Below are 12,146 nucleotides of genomic sequence, written 5' to 3'. Positions count from 1 at the left end.
AACACGGGGACCACCACTGCAGCCAGCATCAGACTTCAAGTCCTATCAGCTGATGCAGCTCAAGCACCTAAGTGAAAGCTGGTGGTTGTCAAAAAACCTCCTAGAAGCAGCCTCTGTAGTTATTTTCCTTTGAAAAGTACAGTATCAGAAATGTCTGGATTAGTACGCTTATTCATCTCTCCCTGGAAGCTTGCTTCTTAATTGTGGTAGGGCAGCAAGGGGGAGTCAGCAGTAGGTGACAACTGCCATACCAGAGGAGACACCTGTAACACCGACTAGCAGGACACTGTTATCCAAGGACATTCAGCGGAACGGTAAGCAGCAGAAAGCACCAGAACGTCAGCTACCCTGAAAGCATTTGTGTATTAGTACAGCGCTTCTTAAAACTGAAGTGTCCACTCCAGTCCCAGGGGGTCTTGTTAATAGGCAGACTGATCCAGCAGGTCTGGGGCCAGCCCGAGACTCTGCATTTCTAAGCAGCTCCCAGGTTGCTGCTGCTGCTGGTTCCCGGGCCACACTCTGAGTAGCAACGTAGAACACCCATCGTGTGATGAAATATGTTCAGTCTCACTTTATGAGGCTTGTTATGTTTTTAGGCTTAGTATATCTTGTTGGCTAACCCCCAGCCGTGTACTAAATACTTAGAAAGTTTCCACCCAACATGGCTGCAAATTCTCTTGACCTTCAATAAAGGAATCACACTTCAGTTACCTGTGTAATTTACTAAAGCAGAACATTTTACTCCTTGATTCCATGAAAATACAGCATTATTATATTCTGATGGTCTGTAGAAAATCTTAGCTTATCCTTTCATTTTCATGGGGGAATGTGCAATTAGGTTATTTTTAAATGCAGTGCATGTCCTGTAAAATTGTTAGTAACGACCACACTGCATTTCAGTGGTTATTTTAGGGTTGTTCCTTTCTCTGAAACCTTTGCTTTTTTTGTGTGTTCCTTCAACATTCATCGGTAAGGATTTCAGTGCACATACTCAGAGCCAGGCCCATCATGTTCTGATCTGTTTGCGTCCAGGAACTGTAGCTACTTACGCACATTTAACAGGTCTCTTTTCATCCAGGAAATCCTATGAAAACAACTTTTCCTGTCAATGGGAGTATTTCAGAAGTTGCCAGCTACCATGATCTCTGAACCCAAACTCAGTAACGGACAACTGTAGTACTGCAAGGGGGAGCGTGTGGTCATGGGGTCCGTGGTTTCAGAGAAGACGAGTATATTACTAGAACCCAAGTGATGCGAGCTGAGAAAGTCAGGCTTACTTCCGTGTGTGTATCCCAAACTCTGAATGGAAGAGCAATGCTTGGCCCTGGGCCCAGTTCTCTTGTTGACTACATCTTGGCCCAGAGGACACGGACTCATTTTTATGGGGCCAAGAATATGCATATGTACATTTTGCTTACAAAGCAATTTTTGAATTCTGTTCTCCTTTATGAAATAAAAGGCTCCCTGAGAAATAAGAAAGGCTCTAGAAGCAAATGCTTCAGAAGTTTTCTGACATTAAGCACCTTGTTCTTATAAAATAACCATATTCTAGGAATACGTGCTTGCTGGTGTAGCAAAATACAAGTAGGATTCATCAATAAAGTCCCATCGGTTGCACTCAGAAGAACACGCTCTTAATAGACTGACAGTTTAATTAAGATAAACAAAGCTAAAACATTTATACGTAGTGATGATTTAAACAAGAGACGCTGAAGCGGACAGACTTCTGAAGGTCCTTAATACAAAAAGGATCAAAGGCCCTGCTTTCTACAAAAATCATGACATGAACTTTAAGAGAACATTATTAAATGTGGTATAGTTAAAAAAAAAAAAGGAAAACCCCAAAGAAAAACAATGTTTTTGCACAGTATTTCTTAATGTCAAATTGTGATGTTTAGACCGTTAAAACTGTCGTAATTATTTTATCTTTTGGCTGCCACACGGAATTTTAGAAAATATCCATCGAGAAAATAATTTTGCAAGTACTTCCTCTGAAGTTCTTTGGTGTAATTTGGTCATTCTCATAGTCATCAATTCATGTATTAAGTCAGCATGTTAACGAACATGTATCAAAGAAATCACAATGAGTACAAATGTTTACAAAACCATGATTAAAGGATAAATTAAGTTATATTTTTTGACTCATAGAAAACAGAGCTCTAATATTTTCACTTTTGTTTCTGTGACAAAGATATCCATATTGACTACAAGGACATGTGTAACTAGATTTATATTAAAGAAATATTACATTAAACATCCCTTTTCAATTATTAGGATAACTATTCTAGATAGATTTTTTTAAGTAGAAGAAGCAAGTTTCAGCTTGAAAAAAGGATAATGCTGGCTGAAGCAATTCTGAATTTCAATCAAGTTATATTCTTCTCTGTCTTCTGGTTCAGTAAATCTGGACACCTAGGATGTTAGGGATTATTTGTTTATTTCAGCAAACAGCTAATTTTCCTCTTGAAGCATTTTCTCTATTTCCTTATCCCAGTTTTCATCTCGTTTCTCTGATTCTGCCACCACTTCATATTCTTGAAGTTCCTGTTGTAGCTCTTTTTCCCAATCTGCAGAATCATCTGGAAAAAACCAAATGAGAAGGCAAAGATTCTTTCTGAACTCATAATGCTGGTCTTAACACTTCAGTCAACTTTAACGACGTACGTCAGCCCTAGCTGTGATTGTTCATGTATCAGACCTCATCACCATGTAGCCTCAGAAAAGTGGAACCAGTTTTAACAATGACCAAAGAGAAATTCATTGTTAGTGTAGCAGCAAAGGTATTATATGTCATCAGTAAATTTTGGGTGTGATTTTGCCTTATCTAGGCTTCGGCTTTTCCTTTTATTTAAATAATTGATAATTAGTATTTGGTAGCAAGTTAATTTTTACCACCACCAATGATGATGATGGTAGCAAAAACACCCAACCGTTTATTGAGCACATACTGAGCCAGACACTGGGCTAAGTGCTTTCTGTTTATCACTCTTTTTATCCTTAGAACAACCCATGGACCAGATACCACTATTCCACACATTTTATAGATGGGGGGACAGAGGCTTAGAGATTAAGTGACTTACCCAAGACCACATGGCTCGACAGCCACAGACATGCGCCTGGCCAGCCCAGTTTTATACTTCCCACTTGCTTCCCTTTTCCCTGCCAGCTCCTCACTCCTTCCTGCCCAAGCCCCTCCTCCAGGCCCTCTTCCAGCACCCCCCGCCACTCCAGCTCAACTTTGGGAGGCCAGTTTTCTCATGGGACATCCAGCTGGCAGAGCCAGCTGAATGAGCTACTGCTCTTTGTACCACCGTGGGAACAGCTGGCTTCTTGAAGGCACTGCACACCCTAGAGGGCTTCATGGAACACTCTTCGTGTGATGACGATTAGCCAACCCTTTGCTTTCCATCCAGCAGAAAGCAAGGAACATGGCTGGATGTGCCAAAGAAAGCAGTGTCCCTCTTGCTTTGGTTCTCTTTTTTAAATTAGTAATTGAAGTGATGTTCTTGCTGTACGCAACAGCTGGGAAAGGAACCTTCTACTCGCACGTATAAACCCAGGCAAATGCCAGCCTTTCGAGTGGAAGGCTGGAGAGCAGCATCTCCATGGGGATGGTGCACACGCATCTCGCCCTGACCTAGCCACATGTCTTTGGAGCTGAGGTACCTTGGGCAGACCAGTTAACCTCCTGGTCTTGGTTTCTCCCTCAGCAATGGGGGTGGGGCTGGAGAGGGTTTCATCAGAGGAGCTCTAAGATCAAAGCAGACTCCAAACTCCTTTGGTCCTCTTCTGGTCATGCTTAGGGCAGAGGATGTGAGGTCTGGTCATATTGACTGGAATCCACCTTCTCGTGAGGAGCTAATTCAACATTTTTTACAATTCAGTGACAACTGATTACCTTCATCACGTTGTGCAATTATCACCACTATCCTTCTTCAAATTATTCCACCACCATTAACAGAAGCTCAGGGCCCCCTACACAACTTATTTTGCATGTCTGCTTCAGAATAATAATTTTCCACAATCAATTTAGGAATTGGGGATGAGAACAGTTTTTCTGGCTTGGTTTAGTTTTTACCTTCTAGCACAGCTGTCTCCTCTTCCTTTTTGTCAAGCACGAGCTGCTCCATTTCTTTCCTCAGATCCTCCTGATTGAAGTTACAGGCATCGAAGGCATCGCTGACAAACTCAGAAACACCTGGGCTGGTCGAAATCTCTTCCTCATCCTGAAATTCAACAAAGGAGCTCTGGAAGCGGTTGTCTAAGTGACATTTATGTGCCAGAGTTCTTGTTACAGTCCTCTCACAATTTAACTCAGCGTCATTTTCACTTCCTTCCTCTTCGAGGTCTATGACAGGATGGTCACTCCTCTTCAGCCTTCTAACTCGCAAAGTTGCTCGGTAACTGAGTGAGTTACCACCTGAGTCTATTATTCTCACTTACAGTTTGGATCACTCGAATCATTCTATCTAATCCCCAGTGAGCACATCTAGAATTATCTACACCAGTAAATCAGCTCATGTCTCAGCTATAGATTCTCGACTATTCAAGCCCCGGATGCCTCTTCTTCACCACAGATAAGACCCATACTCCTAAGTCGTTTTAATTGGCATCTGAGTTAGTTAACACAGATTTAACTTCATTTCTAGACATCAACCCGCTAGGTACAATGTAAAGCTGTATTACCTCTTGAGTTTTAAGCTGAGATTTGATTACAACAGGTGGCGTTTTGGGCCGTACTGCCTCTAAGAAGTGAGAATAAAAGAGACAATAATTGCTTGATTCAATTCTGAATACACGTTATAACAGCTAAAATATCCACAAGTATGATGATATGAAATAATTCTCCAAAATAAGCTTTTGTGTTATGCTTTCAGCTTTTCTCAAGTTCTTACAAGAACTAGCCATGTGTCATGGATTGAATTATGTCCCCCCAAAATGTGTGTATCAACTTGGTTAGGCCATGATTTTCAGTATTGTGGTTGTCCTTCATTTTGTGATTGTAATTTTATGTCAAAGAGGATTAGGGTGGGATTGTAACACCACCCTTACCCAGGTTACTTCCCTGATCCAATGTAAAGGGAGTTTCCCTGGGGTGTGGCCTGCACCACCTTTTATCTCTCAAGAGACTGAAGGAAAGGGAAGCAAGCAGAGAGATAGGGGGACCTTACACTACCTAGAAAGCAGTGCCAGGAGCACAGCGTGTCCTTTGGACCCGGGGTCCCTGTGCAGAGAAGGCTCCTAGTCTGGGGGAAGATTTGACGAGAAGGACAACAGACAGAGAAAGCCTTCCCCTGGAGCTGACGCCCTGAATGTGGACATTCAGCCTTCTAGGCAGTGAGAGAATAAATTTCTCTTTGTTAAAGCCATCCACTTGTGGTATTTCTGTTACAGCAGCACTAGATGACTAAGACACCATGTGAAAACATCTTACTTTTGGGGATATTGTTCAATATATCATATTCAATGCCTTTTATATAAGATTTCAAGCAGGAAATCCTTTTTTACGTCATTGCTAAGAAAATCATTATAGAATAGCTCTGTGAGTTCTTTCAGGATAATAAGAATTAAGTTATTTATCAAGTTTCCCCTTTTGTCATGAGGCTAGAAAGCAAAAAAGTCAAAATTAATGCTCAGTCCGGTTAGCATCCTTGTCTTGCTCGCTGGCCCTCTTTTCTATTTTATTAACCATACCAGATACATAGTCTTTATGGAACACTTTCTTAAGTCCATTTTGTTATACAGGCATGATTTGGTCAAGTGGCATTTTCTGGTAAAATAAACAATGCTAAAGACTGACAACTGGGATTTGTGTTAACATCTCTGTACAAAATGGCAAACTTTCCTGTGTACAGCAGCTTCATTATATTTCCCTGGCCCTCCATGCAGTGGCAGATCACTTCCTAATAAGACTGTAGAGCCTGGACCTTATGACACGCTACTGTCTTGGTTAATCATTTAACACTCCATAAGCCACATTCCCCACTTCTTGTGGGGCCAGCTTCCAGTTGTCATTAGTACCTAGACACAGCAGGTGCTCATTTAATGTTAAAAACCAACATAAAACACATTTCTTGTTTCAATGATTATTACAGATAATTTCTTATTTCAATGATTATTACAGATATTGAATCGTTGCTAATATTATAAAACCTCTTTCCCAACAACCCAGGATAAACTGTCACAATGCGAGTGAGCAAAAGGTTTAGTTTCCTAGTGCCTAGCTCAGAGCTGGGGATTCGTAGCTTGGACTGGAACAGAGTTTTGTTCTGCTCTACCAACTCTGCTTATTCAGGAAACATCAGGCCTAATGGAAGACAGAGAAAGAACAAAGAGGAGGTGGCGTGAAGTAGAGAGGAGGAGAGCAGGTCTGAAAAGCCCCCTGTGGTAAAAGGCAGGGAAAGAGATGTGGGGATGACGATCAAGGGGGAAAGAAGAAATAAAAACCAAGGGATGAGAAAAAGGCAAAGTACAGGACAGCCTGGGGAGGACATTTGTGAGCTGGGTCAGAGGGATGGCAACAACGAGTATTTCCTCTGGAAAGGATAGACTTTTTCCACAAGATGATGACACTTCTGGTATATACAAGATGACAAGCTCATGACAGTCCCCAAGTTAAGTTCAAAACTTTTAAAGTCATTCTTTCTGCAGAGTGAAGTATTCTTCTGTGAATGTACCTGTCAGCGGCAAATCCCCTTCTCTGCTGTGGCTTCTCTCCTCCTTTCCTGCGGCCTGCTGCTGGGCAGCCAGGGCAGTCAGCTGAGCCGACTGCTTGATCAGGGAGACGCGGTAAAAGTAGTTCCTCCAAAACACCTCCTCCTTCACACTGTGACAGAGACAGCAATCCATTGAGAATGCGTGCAAACCAGTACACACAGGGGCTTTCTGTTTAGAGGTGAGCAGAACTGGTGGCATTTAGGAACACTTTCTAATCCAAATGAGGATCAAACGAGATTCTCATTTGCTTTAGAACTGAAAAGCTGAATACCAGCATAAAAAGAAGAGTTATCTTCTCCGCAGCAGCAAAAGACAGCTTACGGAAAACCAATGAAACCTCAGCATTTCCTGGGATTTTAATAACATCACTCTGCCCTAAGCAGAGGAAAACAGGGTAGCTCCTGAGAAAGCTATATGATCAATTTGAGAGATGGGCTGCAGAGCCAGGCCTCTATCAATTAATTGCTGTTTAGTGTATTAAATGCTTTCAAGCAGTGAAAAGAAAAGATTAAAGGGGTTGTTCCTTTTGAAAGGAAATGTTTGGCAGCTTTCTGATAACCAGCACTCAATAAGAGTTAACGACGAGGTGGGAGACGGTTAATAAAAAGATCTAAGTACAGTTCCACCTGAGAACCCTACAGGGCTTCTCAAACTTGGCTGCATATCAGAATCATCTGGTGCAGGGTGCTGGCACCCATGTGGGACAAAGGTAATTGTCTACACAGGGGAGTGGCCTGGAATGGAAATCAGAGCTTGAGCGGGGAGAGGAGGGTGTCTGAGCAGGGGAGGAGGTGGCAGACGAAATGGGAGATCGGTTACATCCAGGGGGATTGACCAAGTAAGTAAATATATTAAGCTTTCTCACTGTTGGAGAAGGGAGTTACAAACACAGAAAGGGAAAACACTAGAATGGTCCCTGAAATGAGGTATCACTGTGAATACATGGTGTTCGATACAGATGCAATTGAGTGTATACATGTGTACACAATACACACATATTCCCCAGCTCTGTCCACTGAGGGCCACAGTAGTGATACATACCTCAAGAGGCATGAGCACACCTAGCGCCCAGCTCTTGATTTCTAAATACCATTTTCCACTAAAATGAACCAGGGCTCCTTGGATAAATGGCTGATTCTAGGGTTAGAGCAGGGAAAGTACAAGATGACCATGGAGACTCTTGTGGCAGAAAGCAAGGAAGTCCTCAAAGAATGATGGGACATGTCAAAAGGGCACAGAAGCCAGCCTGAGTGGTTCCTACTGGCCAAATCTTATTGAACATCAAACTAATTAACGATAGCAATGGACAATAACCTACTCCATAAAATAGGCCTATGAGTCCATACTGATATAAATACATCAATACATTGAGAGTCTGATGAGGAATGGAATATTTGTGTAGTTTCATAGTACCTCCCCACAAAGTACTTATTAATTTCAGAGAGCAAAAGAGTAACTTTACAGTTAAGAAGCCTGGCAGACTCCACCTTAATCAAGTGATCAAAGGGAACAGTAATGGGGCAAAACGATGGCGTGTGCCACCTGACAGGACACAACACACAAAGGAGAATGAAGACACAAGAAAACCAAGTGCAACGGGTGAGTCTGACCTGGGTCCTTTTGCTAAAAAAGACATCATTGGGAGAAATGACGGCTTGAATAGAGTCTGAGAATTAGATGATGGTAATGTCCAAAGAAGGAGCTCTGGTGGTGTAATGGTGACGTCCTCGGCTGCTAACTAAAAGGCTGGCAGTTTGAATCCACCCTGTAGCTCTGAGGGAGAAAGGCCTGACAATCCGCTCCTGTGAAGACTGCAGTCTAGAAAACCCTATGGCACAGTTCTGGTGTCATATGGGGTCACTATGAGTCGGAACCAGCCTGACTGCACACAACAACAATGGGTAAATGGTAATTTCCTGACCTGGATGGTTATGTAAGAAAATTCCTTGCTTGCAGGAAATACACACTGAAGCATTTTGAGGTGATACAGCATCCGGTCAGCCATTTACTCTCAAATGACTCCAGAACAAAGTTCTTTAGGCTGTACTTCTAACTTTTCTGTCAGCTTGTGATTGTTTCAAAATAATAATAAAAATAAAAAACATGGATGGCTGTGCTCCCCTTGGAGCAATTAAATAAAAATCTCAAAGGTGGAAGACAAAACAAGACTGAATAAAAACATAAAACCTACCCACCCTAACAGGCACACCCCCAAACCAAGGGGACACTGAGGTACGGGTCCAGTGACCTGCAGGCTGTGTGCAGTGTTTTCTTTTTCCTGGAGGACTCTCTAATTTTGTGTTCTAAAAATGTCTTGCTAGTGGAAATGACAAAACCAAAAACCAAACCCACTGCCATCAAGTCAATTCTGACTCATAGCGACAAAAGGTAGGAGAGCGCCCTTCTGTCCCTGGTGTACTAGTGAGGATGCTGGGCTCTTAGGATTGGGGGGACATCTAGCATGAAGGCAAGACAGAAAAAGACTCTGGAGGAGGGGAACAAATCAGTGAGAAGGAACAGAATACACTGACGTGGGCTTCTGACTCAGGACTGGCTATCCTCAGACAAAGACGTCAGAATGCAGGATTACCACATTCGCAAATGGTGAAGCCGGGTGAGGTAGCTGGCTTTTTAAGCGAGAGGGAAAATGCAAGATGATCTACATAGGCTAGGCCAGGCAACAGGAAGCAGCCCGCCCCTCTCGTTCGTTCCTGATTCCACAAGCATTTACTGAGCACCACAGGCAGGAGGACCATGCGAGGTGCTGGGGGCGCAGGGATGAGTAAGGCAAGGTGCCAGGAATTACAGCCTCTGGCTTTTTATGTTCGTAACATATACCAAGTGGCATTTCCCAAACTTCTCTGCCTGCTGAAATCTTTCTCATACCATCTCTTGGAAGTAGTTCTGCAGGAGGGGGACCTGGCTTGACAGCAGTTCATGAGGGCTTGTAAGTGAGCACGAGTTTTAGCTGAGCAAACAAAAGTACACTGTAGCTGCTGAAAGCCCTAAAGGAACGTGTTTTGTAGTAAAAAGTGCACGATATGACGTGCTACTTGGTGGCTGGACAACATATACTCGTTTCTGGGAACTCACTCAATGACAACACCGACAAAACCAAGGGTATTCAGAGGTTAATAACTCATATGGTGAGGTGGTATAGACAGAGACGAAGGCACCTGGGGACCAAGTGAAGGAACTGGGGCTGTCTGCCCTGATAAGTTCAGGGGTCTTACCCCCACCTCAAGCTATCATACGGACTAGAACCAGATTTATCCTGTGTTGCTCTGGAAAACCCATTCCTGTGTTGCTCTGGAAGACACTAAAAAAAAAAAAAAAAAGTACAAGGCTATAGATTTTGGTGCCGCCTAAGAAATGACGTTAATAAGAAGCGCAGCTATACAAAAGGGAATTTGGCCTCTCCAGCAGGAAGTAAGCTGCCTGTCGATCTTCAAGGCCCCTTTTAATTCTGAGCTCTAAGGAGCATGGGCAATGCTTGCTCTCTTGATTGATAAACACAAATATTCAGATGATGTTTGCTTTCCCAGAGTCTCTTGCTCTCAGTGTGAGGAAGAGGTCCTAGAGGTACATTCTGATGTTGCAGAACTGTTCTGTTTCCCTCTGGGGAGTCACAATACAGGTGACACGCTAAAGGCTCTGAGGAGTCCTATACGAAAGAAGTCCGTTTGAAGTAGCAACTCCCAAACGTTTACTGTGGAGTCTATAAGGCATTAGGATCCTGGGACCACCCTCTGGGAAACGCTGGGCCAGTGTCACAGCCTGAGGCTGGGAAGGGCTTGCTGTTTCCCTGTCTTCAGAGAGGGCCTCAGAGGGGCCTGTGCCTCACCAGCAGGGCCCCGCTCCGCCAAGGCATTCAGTGCCAACGCTCAGGTCCCAGGGACACGCTAACAACTACTGTGCACTTTGAAAGATGGAGCAAGTGCTTTTTGCTTCCTTTGGTTTTCTAAATTGTTCCTAGTTAATGATGGCTTCTGTTCAGAAACGGACTCTCGAATTATCAAAGCTGCACTTCTGTGTGTCAGGGGCTGTCTAGAGAGGAAAAGTCCGCAAGTCCTGTATTTGTGTGCCATGGCTCATTTTAGTCTTATTACGGAAATTTCCAACAAGACAAAAGTGGGGAGACCTGAACAATGAAGCCCCCTGTACCCACGACCTCACTTGGGCAATTATTAGCACGTTGCCAACCTTGTTCCATCCATTCTCCCTGCCCCTGCACACACACGTTCCTTCAGGTGGGGTTGCAATAGTTCAAGGCAAATGCCAGCCATCACAGCCTTTCCTCCATAAATCCTTCAGTAAGCATTTCTAACATGTAATGACTTTTAAGAATTAATAACCATAATTTTTATGTCACACCCGAAAAAATTAGCAGTAACAAACTGACCCACTGAGTGTTCCGTTCCAAAGCCAGCTGCCGTGACACTGACTCCAAATTATGGCGACCCCATGTGTGTCAGAGTAGAGCTGGGCTTCACAGGGTTTTTGATGGCTGGTTTATCGGGAGTATATCGCCAGGCCTTTCTTCTGAGGTGCCTCTGGATGGACTTGAATCTCCCACCTTTCTATTAGCAGCCGAGCACTTAACCATTTGCACCACCCCGGGACTCCCCCAGTTCAAAAGGCCTGTCCATAGACATGGCTGCCAAGCACCCCTTCTGTACAGTGCCTTTCAACAGGAAAGGACAGGTGAAGAAAGCCTGCAACATGAAAGACAGAGCCCAGAACAAATATGGCAATCCAGAGAAAGCCATACAGGGAAAAGGAATGATCTCACTCGTGTCCTCAGAGAACAGAAGACCCTGTTGCCACCCATATAACAAGAACGGCTATAGTCAGTCGTTGTTGAGCTAATTCTGTCTCATGGCGACCCCATGTGTTCACAGTACAGCTGCTCCATAGGGTTTGCAAGGCTGTGACCTTCTGGAAGATTGCCAGGCCTGTCTTCCAAGGTGCCTCTGGATGGGTTCAAAGTGCCACCCTTTTGCCTAGTAGTTGAGTGCTTAACCAGCTATTCCACCCAGGGACTCTATATAACAAGAATAGAGTGCTCACCAAAGACACAAGGTAATTATGAGCCCAAGAGGCAGAAAGGGCCACATAAACCACAGACTACATTAGCCTGAGACCGGAAGAACTAGATGGTGCCTGGCTATAACTGATGACTTTACTGACAGGGAACACAACAGAGAACCCCTGGGGGAGCAGGACAGCAGTGGGATGCAGACCCCAAATTCTCATAAAAAGACCAGACTTAATGGTCTGACTGAAACTAGAAGCACCCCAGTGGTCATGGTCCCCAGACCTTCTGTTAGCCCAAGACAGGAACCACTCCCAAAGCCAACTCTTCAGACAGGGATTGGATTGGACTATAAGACAGAAAATGTTACTGGTTACGAGCTTCTTGGATCAAG

At 43.7% G+C, this 12,146-nt stretch overlaps 1 protein-coding gene across 2 annotated transcripts in view; it reads right to left on the bottom strand.

Moving 5' to 3' along the window:
* Window positions 1–1,634: 1,634 nt before the first annotated feature.
* SYAP1 (synapse associated protein 1) overlaps window positions 1,635–12,146 on the bottom strand; it is a 28,267-nt gene continuing 17,755 nt past the window's right edge. The window contains exons 6-9 of one of the 2 annotated variants that reach the window (XM_003415969.4): window positions 6,678–6,826; window positions 4,687–4,745; window positions 4,079–4,226; window positions 1,635–2,579 (exon numbers count right to left, since the gene is read on the bottom strand). In XM_003415969.4, coding sequence (XP_003416017.1) covers window positions 2,452–2,579; window positions 4,079–4,226; window positions 4,687–4,745; window positions 6,678–6,826 — 484 coding nt within the window. In that variant the 3' untranslated portion in view covers window positions 1,635–2,451. The remainder of the gene's footprint in view (window positions 2,580–4,078; window positions 4,227–4,686; window positions 4,746–6,677; window positions 6,827–12,146) is intronic. The other variant, XM_064278044.1, reaches the window with a different exon arrangement.

The sequence above is a fragment of the Loxodonta africana genome, chromosome X (assembly GCF_030014295.1).
Source record: "Loxodonta africana isolate mLoxAfr1 chromosome X, mLoxAfr1.hap2, whole genome shotgun sequence".
In the NCBI taxonomy this organism is placed as follows: domain Eukaryota; kingdom Metazoa; phylum Chordata; class Mammalia; order Proboscidea; family Elephantidae; genus Loxodonta; species Loxodonta africana.
Note: the sequence above shows the minus strand (reverse complement) of the source record. Positions and strands in the feature narration are given on the sequence as shown.